The following is a 17,839-nucleotide window of genomic DNA, read 5'->3' on the forward strand; positions in this document are numbered from 1 at the left end:
ATTAAACTCCTGAACCCTTCTTTTACTTCCATAATTGCTTCTTCTATGTAGGGAATGCACAGTAGGGGCGAACGACTACATCCCTGTCTTACACCCTTTTTGATCCGAGCATTTCGGCCTTGTACATACTGTATATCACCCGTCTTTCTCTATAGCTTAACCCCATTTTTCTAAGAATTTCCAACATCTTGCTTTTTCCGGGTCTACAAATCCTAAGAACGTGGCTTGATTTTTCTTTACTGTTGCTTCCATTATCAACCGCAACGTAAGAATTGCCTCTCTGGTGTCTGTACCAAGGCCAAATTAATCGTCATCTTACACATCCTCAATTTTCTTTTCCATTCTTCATAATATTATTCTTGTCAGCAACTTCGATACATGATATATATACGAAGATGGTATCTGTTCTTTCCGACATGTGAGAAAGAACAGATACCATCTTCATATATATACACTCCTGGAACTTGAAATAAGAACACCGTGAATCCATTGTCCCAGGAAGGGGAAACTTTATTGACACATTCCTGGGGTCAGATACATCACATGATCACACTGACAGAACCACAGGCACATAGACACAGGCAACAGAGCATGCACAATGTCGGCACTAGTACAGTGTATATCCACCTTTCGCAGCAATGCAGGCTGCTATTCTCCCATGGAGACGATCGTAGAGATGCTGGATGTAGTCCTGTGGAACGGCTTGCCATGCCATTTCCACCTGGCGCCTCAGCTGGACCAGCGTTCGTGCTGGACGTGCAGACCGCGTGAGACGACGCTTCATCCAGTCCCAAACATGCTCAATGGGGGACAGATCCGGAGATCTTGCTGGCCAGGGTAGTTGACTTACACCTTCTAGAGCACGTTGGGTGGCACAGGATACATGCGGACGTGCATTGTCCTGTTGGAACAGCAAGTTCCCTTGCCGGTCTAGGAATGGTAGAACGATGGGTTCGATGACGGTTTGGATGTACCGTGCACTATTCAGTGTCCCCTCGACGATCACCAGTGGTGTACGGCCAGTGTAGGAGATCGCTCCCCACACCATGATGCCGGGTGTTGGCCCTGTGTGCCTCGGTCGTATGCAGTCCTGATTGTGGCGCTCACCTGCACGGCGCCAAACACGCATACGACCATCATTGGCACCAAGGCAGAAGCGACTCTCATCGCTGAAGACGACACGTCTCCATTCGTCCCTCCATTCACGCCTGTCGCGACACCACTGGAGGCGGGCTGCACGATGTTGGGGCGTGAGCGGAAGACGGCCTAACGGTGTGCGAGACCGTAGCCCAGCTTCATGGAGACGGTTGCGAATGGTCCTCGCCGATACCCCAGGAGCAACAGTGTCCCTAATTTGCTGGGAAGTGGCGGTGCGGTCCCCTACGGCACTGCGTACGATTTTACGGTCTTGGCGTGCATCCGTGCGTCGCTGCGGTCCGGTCCCAGGTCGACGGGCACGTGCACCTTCCGCCGACCACTGGCGACAACATCGATGTACTGTGGAGACCTCACGCCCCACGTGTTGAGCAATTCGGCGGTACGTCCACCCGGCCTCCCGCATGCCCACTATACGCCCTCGCTCAAAGTCCGTCAACTGCACATACGGTTCACGTCCACGCTGTCGCGGCATGCTACCAGTGTTAAAGACTGCGATGGAGCTCCGTATGCCACGGCAAACTGGCTGACACTGACGGCGGCGGTGCACAAATGCTGCGCAGCTAGCGCCATTCGACGGCCAACACCGCGGTTCCTGGTGTGTCCGCTGTGCCGTGCGTGTGATCATTGCTTGTACAGCCCTCTCGCAGTGTCCGGAGCAAGTATGGTGGGTCTGACACACCGGTGTCAATTTGTTCTTTTTTCCATTTCCAGGAGTATATATATATATATATATATATATATATATATATAAGGCTCACCGGCCACTTGACCATCTTCTTCTTCTGTGCGAATGCACAAACAGTGCCCGAACTCTTACGGGAATCGGCAACGCGCCGCGAGTAACGAGTTTAATGGGCGGGGGCACTACAAATGTAGTGTGGGGCAATACGTTGAGAATGTGAGTCTCGCGCGAGGTGTGCCACAGATAAATCCCTGCAGTCGCACTATCCTCTGTGTCCTCGGTGGCTCAGATGTATAGAGCGTCTGCCATGTAAGCAGGAGATCCCGGGTTCGAGTCCCGATCGGGGCACACATTTTCATCTGTCCCCGTTGCCGTATGTCAACGTCAGTAAGCAGCTAAAGAGGAGGAGGAGGATATTAGTGTTTAAGGTCCCGTCGACAACGAGGTCATTAGAGACGGAGCGCAAGCTCGGGTGAGGGAAGGATGGGGAAGGAAATCGGCCGTGCCCTTTCAAAGGAACCATCCCGGCATTTGCCTGAAACGTTTTAGGGAAATCACGGAAAACCTAAATCAGGATGGCCGGAGACGGAATTGAACCGTCGACCTCCCGAATGCGAAGCAGCTAAGGGTTGTAATTTCATAGTAATTGGATACATGAGCCGTTAAGCTTATTGTACGATAGTTCTCGCACTTGTCAGCTCTTGCAGTCTTCGGAATTGTCTGGATGATATTTTTCAAAGTCAGATGGTACGTCGCCAGACTCATACATTCTACACACCAAGGTGAATAGTCGTTTTGTTGCCACTTCCCCCACCGATTTTAGAAATTCTAATGGAATGTTATCAATCCCTTCTGTCTTATTTGATATGAAGTCCCCCAAAGCTTTTTAAATTCTGATTCTAACACTGGATCCCCTATCTCTTCTAAATCGATTCTTCTTCTATCACATCAGATAAACCTTCCCCTCATAGAGGTCTTCAATGTACTTTTTCCACTTATCCGCTCTCTCCTCTGCCTGTAACAGTGGGATTCCCGTTACACCCTTAATGTTACCACCCTTGCTTTTAATTTCACTGAAGATTGATTTGTCTGTCCCATATGCTGGTCTAGGGGTAGTGTCTTTGATTCATATTCAAAACCTTTTCGGTCCCGGGCTCGAATCCCGCCGCTGGTTAAATTTTGATTAATAATCAGCATTGGCGGCTGAAGACTTCCCTCATTCTGCCAACGACCTTGTCAAAGAGGGCGAAAGAGCAGACAGAGGTTCAGGGCACTCCCTTGTTCTCTTGTCCTAGGGTTAGGGAACCGCCCCCAAAGGTGGAAGAATCAACAATGATCAACGGCATGAGGATGTAGAAGGCCATGGAAACCACTGCATTGAAGACACGTAACGTGTATCCACAGGACATGTGGTCTGTAATTGAAGAAGTGTCATGACGATCACTCCACTGGCATAAATTCTGGAAGAGTCCCCCATTCAGATCTCCGGAAGGGGACTGCCAATGGGAAGGTTACCATGAGAAAAAGAAAAATATTGAATAAACAATGAAAGGAAACGTTCTACGAGTCGGGGCGTGGAATGTCAGAAGCTTGACTGTGGTAGGGAAACTAGGTATAGTTATAGGTATAGTAGGGGGTCAGGAAGTGAAGTGGACAGCAGCAGAAAATGGTATAACAGGAGTAGGATTCGTTATGAATAGGAAGGTAGGGCAGAGAGTATGTGACTGTGAACTGTTCAGTGACAGGGTTGTTCTTATCAGAATCGACAGCAAACCAATACCGACAACGATAGCTGAAGATGAAGAGATAGAGAAAGTGTATGAGGATATTGAAAGGGTAAAACAGTATGTAAAGGGGGATGAAAATCTAATAGTCATAGGGGACTGGAATGCAGTTATAGAGGAAGGAGTAGAAGAAAAGGTTACAGGAGAATATGGGCATGGGACAAGGAATGAGAGAGGAGAAAGACTAATTTTCTGTAACAGGTTTCAGCCAGTAATTGCTAATACCCTGTTCAAGAATCACAAGAGGAGGAGGTATATTTGGAGAATGCCGAGTGATACGGGAAGATTTCAGTTAGATTACGTCATGGTCAGACAGAGACTCCGAAATCAGATACTGGTTTGTAAGAGGTACCCAGGATCGGATATAGACTCAAATCACAATATAAAAAATTGATGAAGAGTAGGCTCAAGTTTAAGACATTAGTCAGGAAGAATCAATACGCAAAGAAGTAGGATACGGAAGTACTAAAGAATGACGAGATACGGCTGAAGTTCTCTAAGGCTATAGATACAGCAATAAGGAATAGCTCAGAAGGCAGTACAGTTGAAGATGAATGGGCATCTCTAAAAAGGGCCATCACAGAAGTTGGGAAAGGAAACACAGGTACACAGAGGGTAACTGCGAGGAAACCATGGGTAACAGAAGAAATTCTTCAATTGATCGATGAAAGGACGAAGTACAAAAATGTCCCGGGAAACTCAGAAATACAGAAATACAAGTCGCTGAGGAATGAAATAAATAGGAAGTGCATGGAAGCTAAGACGAAATGGCTGCAGGAAAATTTGAACACATCGAAAAAGAAATGTTTGTATGAAGGACAGACTCAGCATACAGGAAAGTAAAAACAACCATCGGTGACATTCAAAGCAAGGGTGATAACATTAAGAGTGCAACGGGAATTCCACAGTTAAATGCATAGGAGAGAGTGGATAGGTGGAAAGAATACATTGAAAGCCTTTATGAGGGGGAAGATTTGTCTAGTGTGATAGAGTCGATTTAGAAGAGAGAGGGGATCCAGTATTGGAATCAGAATTTAAAAGAGCTTTGGATACAGAGAGTGGGAGGAGTAGGAGGTGTGTTCAGCACAGGTATGTCAAACGAATACGCTGGCGAAGCCGCAGCGAAAAGGCTAGTTACTACAATAACAGCAGCATTTGTAATCACGCAACAATAGGAAAAATTAACTTCAATTTTTCCTAGAACAAATAAAACAGGAGGCAGAGAAAATCAATTTCTACAAGGCAATCAAGTTGTTCAGTGTATTGTCAGATGTAATTAAAAAGACAACTAAACTCCAGATATTTAAAAATCTCATTAAAGGCACATCTCTTAAATAAAATATACCACTCTGCCAAGTACTGTATAGAAACAATGTAAGCATTGTTAAAATGTTAACACTGATAATGAAGACGTCTGCCACTGACAAATATACAGTCAACAATAGTGCATCATATGGTAAAATGTTATGCCCAAAATCTGTGGTTTTGATATACTAATTTCCTTCCATTTTCCCGAACCCAATTTATTGTTTATACACGTATGTGTAGTAGATTTTGATTCGATTATTCAAATAGACAAATTGGGAAACAGAAGAAGATAAAGACAACAATATCGTTGTTAATCTGATGTAAGATGAAAGTATCTGCAATGCAGAGAGAGAGAGAGAGAGAGAGAGAGAGAGCAGGCCAGTGAACATTGTCGAATAAACAACACTTTTCCAATTATTGGTTAACTTGTTTATAGATATGTGCAAACAAAAACCAATGTTGTACACAATATACACTCCTGGAAATGGAAAATAGAACACATTGACACCGGTGTGTCAGACCCACCATACTTGCTCCGGACACTGCGAGAGGGCTCTACAAGCAATGATCACACGCACGGCACAGCGGACACACCAGGAACCGCGGTGTTGGCCGTCGAATGGCGCTAGCTGCGCAGCATTTGTGCACCGCCGCCGTCAGTGTCAGCCAGTTTGCCGTGGCATACGGAGCTCCATCGCAGTCTTTAACACTGGTAGCATGCCGCGACAGCGTGGACGTGAACCGTATGTGCAGTTGACGGACTTTGAGCGAGGGCGTATAGTGGGCATGCGGGAGGCCGGGTGGACGTACCGCCGAATTGCTCAACACGTGAGGCGTGAGGTCTCCACAGTACATCGATGTTGTCACCAGTGGTCGGCGGAAGGTGCACGTGCCCGTCGACCTGGGACCGGACCGCAGCGACGCACGGATACACGCCAAGACCGTAGGATCCTACGCAGTGCCGTAGGGGACCGCACCGCCACTTCCCAGCAAATTAGGGACACTGTTGCTCCTGGGGTATCGGCGAGGACCATTCGCAACCGTCTCCATGAAGCTGGGCTACGGTCCCGCACATCGTTAGGCCGTCTTCCGCTCACGCCCCAACATCGTGCAGCCCGCCTCCAGTGGTGTCGCGACAGGCGTGAATGGAGGGACGAATGGAGACGTGTCGTCTTCAGCGATGAGAGTCGCTTCTGCCTTGGTGAGAATGATGGTCGTATGCGTGTTTGGTGCCGTGCAGGTGAGCGCCACAATCAGGACTGCATACGACCGAGGCACACAGGGCCAACACCCGGCATCATGGTGTGGGGAGCGATCTCCTACACTGGCCGTACACCACTGGTGATCGTCGAGGGGACACTGAATAGTGCACGGTACATCCAAACCGTCATCGAACCCATCGTTCTACCATTCCTAGACCGGCAAGGGAACTTGCTGTTCCAACAGGACAATGCACGTCCGCATGTATCCCGTGCCACCCAACGTGCTCTAGAAGGTGTAAGTCAACTACCCTGGCCAGCAAGATCTCCGGATCTGTCCCCCATTGAGCATGTTTGGGACTGGATGAAGCGTAGTCTCACGCGGTCTGCACGTCCAGCACGAACGCTGGTCCAGCTGAGGCGCCAGGTGGAAATGGCATGGCAAGCCGTTCCACAGGACTACATCCAGCATCTCTACGATCGTCTCCATGGGAGAATAGCAGCCTGCATTGCTGCGAAAGGTGGATATACACTGTACTAGTGCCGACATTGTGCATGCTCTGTTGCCTGTGTCTATGTGCCTGTGGTTCTGTCAGTGTGATCATTTGATGTATCTGACCCCAGGAATGCGTCAATAAAGTTTCCCCTTCCTGGGACAATGAATTCACGGTGTTCTTATTTCAATTTCCAGGAGAGTATAAGTCGTTGTCAGCCACTAAGGTGGCATGTATGAATTAATAAATTTTGAAATTGTTAAATCCCTTGTCTGAAAATGACATGTCAAATAAGTGATCCGCGAATGAATAACATGAATAATATTACTGACTTACTGACGTAGTCACCTATTTACAGCCGCACGGGATTAGCCGAGAGGTCTCAGGCGCTGCAGTCATGGACTGTGCGGCTGGTCTCGGCGGAGGTTCGAGTCCTCCCTCGGGCATGGGTGTGTGTGTTTGTCCTTAGGATAATTTAGGTTAAGTAGTGTGTAAGCTTAGGGACTGATGACCTTAGCAGTTATGTCCCATAAGATTTTAAAATTAAAAAAAATACTTATTTACAGTAAGTCTACGAGTAACTTCATTTACATCGTATTTATTGATAACTCTCTTTGCAGGTCCAAACAGCTGATAAAAGACGCTATTATGGACAACGATTTCCTGAAAAATCTGGATTCCAGCCAAGTGCGAGAGATTGTGGACTCCATGTATCCGTTGGAATACGGGAAGGGGAGCTTTGTAATCAGAGAGGGAGAAGCAGGTAATATTCTGACACTTGTGAAGCGCTGTGACGCCCGATGGCAGTTTACAATGCACTGTAATAACATATCCATGTTTGCGCGGCGGTTAACGTCACTAATAGGCCGTCACCAGTTTGACAAATTTACTCTGACCGCGTTAATCGCATCAGAATGATGAATAAATAACGAAGGGGAATTATTCAAAGCAGCAGATAGACACCGTAATGGGCAGTAGACCAGAAAGTTGTAATACGCATACTGTGTTTGCGTAACAAGCGCATGTAAAAAAAAAGAAAAAAAATGAAAGCATGGCCACAGTTGAAAAAATATATTCGAAAGGCTTACGTAGTGGTTAATAAATCAATACATAACGAATGAAGCGAGCAAAATAATGCAGTAAGCTCTCAGTATCCATACTTTCATTACAGCGTATTTCACAATCTCATCTCTGATGCTTGAATTTGGCACTCTTATCGCTTGTAACACATAGTGTTCTAGATTTTCGTGCATTGTATAAACTTCACCTTGGTTTATTTCCATGTTTTGTTTTTAAGTATTTATTTAATGTTCTTGATGGAGTTTACTCTGCAACATCCTCTTCCGGTCGCTTTGCACTTCAATTTGAGTACATTTTCCGGATAATCTTGAGCAAAGTTTCAACGCAAACGTTAGCGACCATTATATCAAGGAACTCCTATTTCCAAGCGCATTTGAATGCCGTTAATAAAAGTAAATAGTTCCATTCAATAGCTCGCTTGTTAAAAAGTATTTATCATGTTATGAAATTACGTACCTTCCTCCCTAACATTATTTGCCGATAACCTCATTTAGACATTTTAAACCGTTCATTAAATATAAGGGATGGAATCCCTTTCGTGACTCACGTGTGTATCACGCCAACAGCAGTGGGTAGTCATCACATTCGTAAGGTACGTGACATACTACATAATTTAAGGAATTAATCTCTAATTTCCGCAGAATGTTAGTTCAGACAATTGGCAGTCATCTGAAGTCCTGTTTCTCACGATTACAGGCACTTCGCCATCTCTCTCGGTTCTAAGTGTTGGAGAATCACTTTCGTGAACAGCAACTATTAGTTTCATGAACAGATAACGTTCTTCACGTTTCGTGTTGAATTTAGAAACATTGTTGAAGCTCCCTACCTGACTACTGAGTTCATGTTGATAAAATAGTTATTTTACTTTAGTAAACACTGCCTGGTATACAGTAGCCTGTGATGAAATGACTGAAGGTAGCAAAAAATGTAGTGTCAAAACGGACTTGTTACTAAATAGTAGCATACTTATCATGAAGTTTGCGTAAAACTAGTTTCCTTTTTATGTACAAAAATCCTTGCTATATAGTTAATTTGCCATAACGTTTGACGCATTAATGAAAAAAGAATGCTCCTAAAGGTAGTACAGCTCAATAAAATATTAATTTTGGTATCATCAGTGACCAAAAAACTACACCACATGTGAAATGTTCGCCATTTTGGCCATGTTGGTTGCCAGCACTGAAATTTGCATGACCATCTTTTACATTCCTGGTGACTAGGCGTGAAACGCTACATGAGGGAATACATGCTCGTGTGGTAGGAATGCGACACCAATGCTCGAAATGCGCAATGGCTTTCCAGGCGTTTGATCGACAAAGTACATTTCATAACAGCTAGTTATACGAAGTATGATAGTACTGTATATGTGGACATTTAACTTGCTGGCATTCACGTGCAGCTAATTTGTTGAATTTATCAACATCGTGACAAAATGATCCTGTCAGTTCTGACAAAGAGATCCGTTGACGTTTGCAGTAACTTGGCTCCGCGGGGATCAACACGCGCCAAGTTCTGAAAAATAATCTGCAAATGCATCGCTATAAGAAAGAAACCTCTTGAAACACAGCAATTAGTCAGTTTCATGCCTGAGAAACTGAGTAAATAAGGACAACCATTTCAACATGACCGTAGGAGCAAAGCACTTTTGTGTCAACGACTAAAGACATCGGATGTGGGCCACGAAGGAATCTCGCCTAACTTTCCAGGAAACCATTATTTGATGTGAATGTAACATTTACACAGTTATTAAACAGTATGTATTTGAAGATGGTGCCAGAAATCTGGTAGCAATGAAAGGCTAACATTGTCGTTAGATGCCAACGCAACTTCTGGACTCACATTTCGTTAATGTGACCGATCAAAATGTTTTATTTTAACACGGTGACACTATCGGCCACACATCATTTAGTATGACGTACTTGTTGAGACAGAACTTCCCACGCCACAAAATTTTGTGTGATATAAAATGCGTAAATCAGTAACACCTAACATTCGCGACAGGCAGCGTAGAGTCCTGCAACAGTTTCTAATCAAAAATAATCAGCACTTTCCTTGCGTACGCGAAGACCATAAGTGATACGAAACAGATTCAACATTTGACCGTCCATCGCGGCACGGATATGTTACTCAGATAGCGGCATAATAGCAAGTCTAAAACACTTACTAACTCTTCGTTATGAAAGCCAGCTACATTATGGTCAGCCTCGACAGGGCACTACTACTTCCGTGGTGCTGCTTTAGCATCTCTTAATTCAATTATTTACGTCATTAATAAAATAAGTCATACTGAAACTCTTTTGCTAAAAGAGCGTCCCATACAAAGGGTGGCAATTATTGAACTATATGAAACAGAATCGTCGTAACTTTTGAACAGTTTGCGTTAGGACATTCAAACTGCACGGTTTGCCGCGGAGGATGTTGAGAATTAGTATGCACATGTGTCGTTTGGTTTAGCGAGAAAGCCCACTTTCATTTTGATGCGTTCGTCAATAAGCAACGGTACCTGAGGTTTTTGGAAGATGATTTCACCTCCATTATTCAAAGTGACCATGATTTCGACAAGAGGTGGATTATGCAAGACGGAGCTCGACGACATCGAAGCAGCAGAGTGTTCGTTGTCCTGGAGCAGCACTCTGCGGATCGCATTCTAGCTCTTGGGTACCCAGAGGCCACTGGCATGGGCCTCCATTGGCTGCCTTATTCTCCGTATCTGAACACATGCAACTCCTTTTTGTGGGTCTATATTAAAGACAAGGTGTACAGCAGTAGCCCCAAAACCATTTCTGAGCTGAAAACAGCCATTAAAGAGGTTATCGACAGCATAGGTGTTCCGACACTTCAGCGGGTCATCCAGAATTTCGGTTTTCGTCAGCGCCAAGTCATCGCCAATGATGGCAGGCATATCGAACATGTCATAACAATAAACTAGAATATCTGTAGTGACGTTTACATGTTGAATGAAATGTGTGTACGCCGTAATTTGTAACTAATTTACGTTTTTTTCATATAGTTCATTAATTGTCACCATGTATTTGTGGTCTGAATGTTGTTGTCAAATTCATAATAATGTTATGGAGGCTCTAGATTAATCCCCGTAATCAGAAGACGGCTGCTACCTCTGTTGTCCCCTGTAGCGATGCATATTCCCCGCCAGGAGGATTCGCAGCAGCTCGTAGTACGTCAGACTGCGCTGCCTGGAGTACAACATTAGCCCACAATGAGTTGGCTATGTTCGCCGCTACGAGTGTTACACATGCTCGCAGGACACTCTCCTATTTCCATGGCAGTTGCTCTTCCGTCTTCGGACATCTCGCGGCGCGACCATACCAGGTTCCCATCCACTCACACTACGAAACCATCCTTTTTCCAAGGTCTTCAGTAACTTGCTGCACTGACAACCATTTCTAGCGTCATTGCAGCCTTCCTGAATGCAACATCTTCAAACTGTCTCCCTCAACAAATAAAATAAATGCTGGGTGTATAATTGAAACGAATCACTTACTGCAGAAAGGCAACTTGTCCAATACTTATAAATTTCCATTTTTGGAGGGTTATGGTTCTGACTGGATCAATGCGCTGTTTACCGCGAAAAGGAAACCTGTTTGCACGATGACACTGGTCAATTTTCCGTTTACATTGATGGAAGGAGCATAGACACTGTACAGTGGATGACGTTGTTTAACTCACGAAACGTTTCTCGAAAAACGGAAACAAGCTTTCCATTGGTCGAATGAAGGAGGATTCTTTTATCGACTACAGTTCCTGCTGGCTTACGTTCTACTCTGTGCAACAAAATTAAATGATCACTTTTTCGAAACCCCGTACTTGCCTCCCACTGCGACGCAGAAGTTTGAAATTCTGCTCAAAGGTGCCTGCAGCCTTCCTCTGTAGTGGTGCTATAGCAAAGCGCCCTTCGACGTCACCCTCAGGCTCGGTGACGCTTCAGACAGCAAGGTGCCGGCACATTCGTAAAGAAGGGCCACAACTCATGTGAGGTGTAAGGTGGGCACCAAATTTCATCACAATTCTAGCCAATACTTTCATCACAGAGGCGTCAAATGAGGGGTGAAATGTGGGTGAGAGGGTTTATGACAACTTCCAACCGCGTGAGATGTCTACGAGGACGTTGTGCCGTTTGTGGTGGTAAAATTTTGTGCCAGTGTGACGTCATTAACCCTACTTACAACTCACATGAACTACTACTGAGCTATGGCCCTTTTTTCGCATGCTTGCTGTTTGTAGCGTTTCTGAGATCGATGTTGATGTTGTGGGGCGCCACATCTTTGCACCATCACAGAGGACAATCTTTGAGTCTAATTTCAAACTTCTGCGACGCAATTGGGGGGCGGGGGGAGAAAATTATCCTTTAATTTTGTTGCGTAATATATGAAAGAACCTTCCTGAGCTATGGTAAAGTTGTTTCTGAAACACGATTTTCACTACTTCATAATACGGTGAGATGACCTTTCCAGCTGTAAATGCGTATAGCGTTACGTGTAACATGAATATTGCTAGTCTGACGATGGACACTTTTAGGTTGAAAAAAGCTGTACAACCTTTCGAGCTCCCTCCAGCGAAAACCTGCATATGAGCGCTGCCTATAAACAATAACAAAATGGATGATATCAAGAAATATTTGATCTGTATCCCTCAAGACAAGATGCCGTTTTCGAATGCGTTCACAGCACGGCCGACACATCTTGTGATGCAGATGAAGACAACTAATGCAACCATGCAAAACATCAAATATTATTCAGAAATATGTAACAAACAATGTTCATTACAATGAAGGGCGTTTATACGTATAATTGTTTTAAAAAAAGTGATCTAACCTTAAAATTAATCCGAAAATCCAGTGTACTGCAGGACAGGAACATGTCCAACACAAAGTCGTCCCTCTCTTTCCCCTTGTTTATGTTAAGAAGCATGAAATACATGTCAACGGATATATTGCATTAAACTGGTTTTATTCACTGTGTGTCTCTACTGAAAAAGAAGGAAATACAGGGTGTTTCAAAAAGGACTTTACAACTTTAAAAATTCATGTAAATTTATTGAATGAAGTGGGTTTAGTGTTATTTTGTAGAGAAACAAAGTTTTTTTTTTTTTTTACCTTAAACTAAAGATGTATGTGGCTGCCGTTGGTTATCCTGCACAAGTCCCATGGGAACTCAATTTCTTCCCAATGTGCAATTTGCACATCACGACCAATCCATTGAGCTGGAAAGCGGTCACTGAGAAAATCCCGGACGTCAGCCAGGTAGTGGGGTGGCGCACCATCTTGCATGAAGTAAACATTTCGTTCTTGGTCATCCTCATCGATCTGTGGTATCAAAAATTGTTGTAACATATCCAGGTACATTATCCCGTTGACGGTTCTCCCGCTGAAAAAACGGGGACTTTCTTGCTCACTGCACAAAAAAGTTCACTTTAGGGCTGTCACGAACATGTTGCAATGTTTGATGTGGGTTTTCATTGCCCCAAATCCTACAGTTATGTGTGTTAAACTTGCCACTCAAGTAAAAATTCGACTCGTCAGAAAAGATCATGTTCGTCCTCATGTAATCGATTTGACATACCCGCACAGAAGTTCTTGTGAGCAATTTTACCAATGTCTTTTATTGCTTGTACGATCGTGAATCTGTATGGTTTCAAATGCAAACGGTTTCTCAACAGACGGAAAACAGTCGTATGTGGGATTTGCAGTTCGCGAGATGCATGCCGGGTCAATTTCGTAGGGCTGTTGACAAAACGTTGTCTCACTTGCCCAACGACGTCGTCAGATGTGCCTGGACGACCTGATGATTTCCCAGGTCTTACCGAGCACCCAGTTTCTACAAAACATTTATCACACTCATAAATTGTAGGCCTACTAGAAGGATTTTTAGCGTACTTAGTGCGGAAGATATGCTGAACTGTTGTCGCCAAATTCAATTCTTCAAATCAAAACACACAGCCAGCACGCTCGTGTCCAGTGAAGACAGCTATCTTTAACGCAAATGCCGCTAGCGCTCCTTACGGTGCGATTCGGTACTAGCGAACTACACGAGACAAAACTTTACGTATTTCCCTACAAATTGACTTTACAGTCACCTCTGTAGGTACTATGAATTAATTTCTATGAATTTTCAAAGTTGTAAAGTCCTTTTTGAAACACCTGAATGAACATGTTGCCTTTCTGCAGTAAGCGGTATGGCTGAAGAAGCCACAAAGATTACACTGTTTTTTTTTTATATTCACAGGATCACATCTCTACGTGTCCGCCGAAGGTGAATTCGAAGTTATCAAGGAGGATAAAGTTCTTGGAAGAATGGGACCCGGGAAAGCCTTTGGTGAACTTGCCATTTTGTACAACTGTACTCGGACAGCATCCATTAAAGGTAGTATGGAACTCCTCACATCGGCCGACCTCTTAATTTTGTCGCCTGTTGAGGGGTTCGCGAGTTAAGCGTGTTTTGTGTGCCTCAGTGGTGAACGACGCGAAGGTGTGGGTGCTGGACCGCAGAGTCTTCCAGCAGATCATGATGCGGACCGGCCTGCAACGGCTCGAGGACAACATCAACTTCCTGCGCAGCGTGCCTCTGCTCCGCAACCTCAGCAACGACGTTCTCGCCAAGATCGCTGACGTCCTGGAAGTTGTAAGTCTGACAGCTCACCGCGATACGTTTAATAAACGTCCTGCCGCCTAGGATATAGCAGTTCGTTTTTTGTTTGACTACTAGTTACAGCTTATTATTCATTTAGCAACAGAACTTGAACATCAGCTACGTGACGATCAGATTAAATGTGGTAAAAGCACAAAGGGGGCAGTACTCACAATACGCCTGATAATGAATGTCAGAGTCACTTTCAAACTATTTTTCGATCTAGAAAAAGCCTCCGAGAACGTAAATTGGCGCAATTCTCAGAAATCCTCAGAAAATAGATACATGTAGTAGGGATATACAATTGGCACAAGAACCAAGAGAGAACAATTAGATTATAAGACAAAGGGAAACGTGTTCGGAATAAAAACAGCCTCAGAAAGTGATGCGGTTTTTTTCTTCCTCCATCCAATCTGCACTTCAAGAACTAAATGAAGGAAATAAAAGAAACATTCAGAAGTGGGATTAAAATTCAGGGTGAAATGATATCAATGACAAGATTTGTTGATGACATTGTTCTTCTATGTGAAAGTGAAGGACAATTGTAGAACACGTGTAATGGAATAAATAGTCTACAGAGGACAGAATATGAATTGTGAATATATCAGAGACGATACTATTGAGTAGTAGCAGAAATGAAATTAGCGATAAATTTATCAAAACTGGAGACTACTAACTGCAAGACCTGAAGAAATCTGCTACTGTGGAAGGAACAAAATGCTCTACGAAAGTGTTAAAAAGGACACAAGAAGCAGATTAGCTCGTTCAAGACAGCGGTCCTCATCAAAAGAAGTCCACTACTATCAAACATAAACCTAAATTTAAGACAGAAATTTCCGAGAACGTTCCCCTGAAACCCAGACTTGTATAGAAGTAAGAATTGTATGTAAACAAAACTTACTCTGTGAAGCAAAAAGAAGAGAATCTAAACGTTTCAGATGCTGCGGAAGGATGATGAAGATTAAGTTAACTAATCGGATAAGAAATGAGGATATTCGTCGCTGAATTAGCGATGAAAAAACCATATAGGTAACATTAACTAGAAAAAAGGATATGATCATAGGACTTGTATTAAGATATCAGGGTATAACTTACATGGAACTACAGGGACAAAAGTTGCAAATAGATACACAACTGCAAAATATATGGCAATGGAGTGAGGACGTTGCGTGTAAGTACCACTCTGAGATGAACAGCTGACACAGGAGAGAATATTGAGGCAGGTCGCAAAAAACCAGTCATAAGACTAGCGAACCAAAAAAATTAAATAGACAACGAACAGGGTGTCTCACTATAACTTATAAGGTCTTCTTCTTTAAAAGAGACATGTTTAATCGTTCAACCAATCATTCAGATCCGTTGCTGAGATGTGCAATGTCATCATCCGACAGTAAGTTGTTACTTCTTCTTCCCTAGCATTAATCCCTGTGTCAAATTTCTCCTTGGTTTCCTTAACTGCCTGCGCTATGTACAGACGGAATGACGTTTAGAGAAGGCTGCAACGCTGTCTCGCTTCCTTCTACATTTTCATTTCCTTCGACTCGTATAACTGCAGTCATTTCTCTGCAAACGTTGTAGATTGCTTATTGCTCCTTGCATTTTATCCATGATAACTTCAGAATTTGAAAGCGTGTATGCCTGTCAACATATTTTTATTTCTAAATCTTCAAATGCTGTGTACGTGGGTTTATCCTTCTTTAGTCCATCGGTTAAGATAAATCATAGGGTCAGTATAGCCTAGCGTGCTTCTGCAATTATCCGGATTCCAAATTGATCTTCCCCAAGCTCGGCTTCTGCCAGTTGTTCTAGGCCTCTACAGATAATTCGTGTTAGTATTTTGCAACTCTGGCTTAATAAACTTACAGTTCGATAACGCTCAGACTTGTGGAACGGCTACTGTTACATTATTCCTGAAGCATGAAGTATTTCGCCTTCTTGATACCGAAAGGAATCATCTCCATAGCGATGAATAACGACGTGTTGCGATATTTTTACTTTAAACTACTTTCAAAGTAGTAAAGAGAATAAGGAATAGCTCATCGTCAATGCTGGAAGCCACTCAATAGTGGAAAAGGTGAAAGGCTTGTTCTTTGTAGAGTTAAGATTACACGGAAAGGCTGAAGAAAGACAGACATCAGAAGTGGATCTGTTGAGGTAAAGAAGGCTTTCTTCAATAAAAGAGCTCTGCTGGTATCAGATATTGATAGATAATTGAGGAAGAAGTTCCTCAGTGTGTACGTCTGGAGCACGGTATTACACTACTGGCCATTAAAATAGCTACACCAAGAAGAAATGCATATGATAAACGGGTATTCATTGGACAAATATATTATACTAGAACTGACATGTGTTTACACTTTCACGCAATTTGGGTGCGTAGATCCTGAGAAATCAGTACCCAGAACAACCACCTCTGGCCGTAATAACGGCCTTGATACGCCTGGGCATTGAGTCAAACAGAGCTGTGATGGCGTGTACAGGTACAGCTGCCCATGCAGCTTCAACACGATACCACACTTCATCAAGAGTAGTGACTGGCGTATTGTGACGAGCCAGTTGCTCGGCCACCATTGACCAGACGTTTGCAGTTGGTGAGAGCTCTGGAGAATGTGCTGGCCAGGGCAGCAATCGAACATTTTCAGTATCCAGAAAGTCCCGTACAGTACCTGCAACATGCGGTCGTGCATTATCCTGCTGAAATGTAGGGTTTCGCAGGGATCGAATGAAGGGTAGAGCCGCGGGTCTTAACACATCTGAAATGTAACGTCCACTGTTCAAAGTGCCGTCATTGCGAACAAGAGGTGACCGAGACGTGTAACCAATGGCACCCTATACCATCACGCCGGGTGATACGCCAGTATGGCGATGACGAATACACGCTTGCAATGTGCGTTCACTGTGATGTCGCCAAACACGGATGCGACCATCATGAAGTTGTAAACAGAACCTGGATTCATCCGAAAAAATGACGTTTTTCCTTTCGTGCACCCAGGTTTCGTCGTAGAGTACACCACCGCAGGCGCTCCTATCTGTGATGCAACGTCAAGGGTAACCGCAGCCATGGTCTAAAAAACGTCGCCAAACTGTTCGTGCAGATGATTGTTGTCTTGCAAATGTCCCCATCTGTTGACTCAGGGATCGAGACGTGGCTACACGATCCGTTACAGCCATGCGGATAAGATGCCTGTCATCTCGACTGCTAGTGATACGAGGCCGTTGGGATCCAGCACGGCGTTCCGTATTACCTCCTGAGCCCACCGATTCCATATTCTGCTAACAGTCATTGGATCTCGACCAACGCGAGTGGCAATGTGGCGATACGATAAACCGCAATCGTGATAGGCTACTATCCGACCTTTATCAAAGTCGGAAACGTGATGGTACGCATTTCTCCTCCTTACACGAGGCATCACAACAACGTTTCACCAGGCAACGCCGGTCAACTGCTGTTTGTGTATGAGAAATCGGTTGGAAACTTTCCTCATGTCAG

The 17,839-nt window shown here is 44.1% G+C and overlaps 1 protein-coding gene across 2 annotated transcripts in view; it reads left to right on the forward strand.

Annotated features, from left to right (window-relative positions):
* Positions 1–17,839, forward strand: part of LOC124606087 (cGMP-dependent protein kinase, isozyme 1) — a 583,031-nt gene that overhangs the window by 477,058 nt on the left and 88,134 nt on the right. For both annotated transcript variants that reach the window (XM_047138062.1, XM_047138056.1), the window contains exons 3-5: positions 7,246–7,388; positions 13,948–14,085; positions 14,174–14,343. In XM_047138062.1, the coding sequence (XP_046994018.1) occupies positions 7,246–7,388; positions 13,948–14,085; positions 14,174–14,343 (451 nt within the window). The remainder of the gene's footprint in view (positions 1–7,245; positions 7,389–13,947; positions 14,086–14,173; positions 14,344–17,839) is intronic.

The sequence above is a fragment of the Schistocerca americana genome, chromosome 1, assembly GCF_021461395.2.
Source record: "Schistocerca americana isolate TAMUIC-IGC-003095 chromosome 1, iqSchAmer2.1, whole genome shotgun sequence".
Taxonomy (NCBI): Eukaryota; Metazoa; Arthropoda; class Insecta; order Orthoptera; family Acrididae; genus Schistocerca; species Schistocerca americana.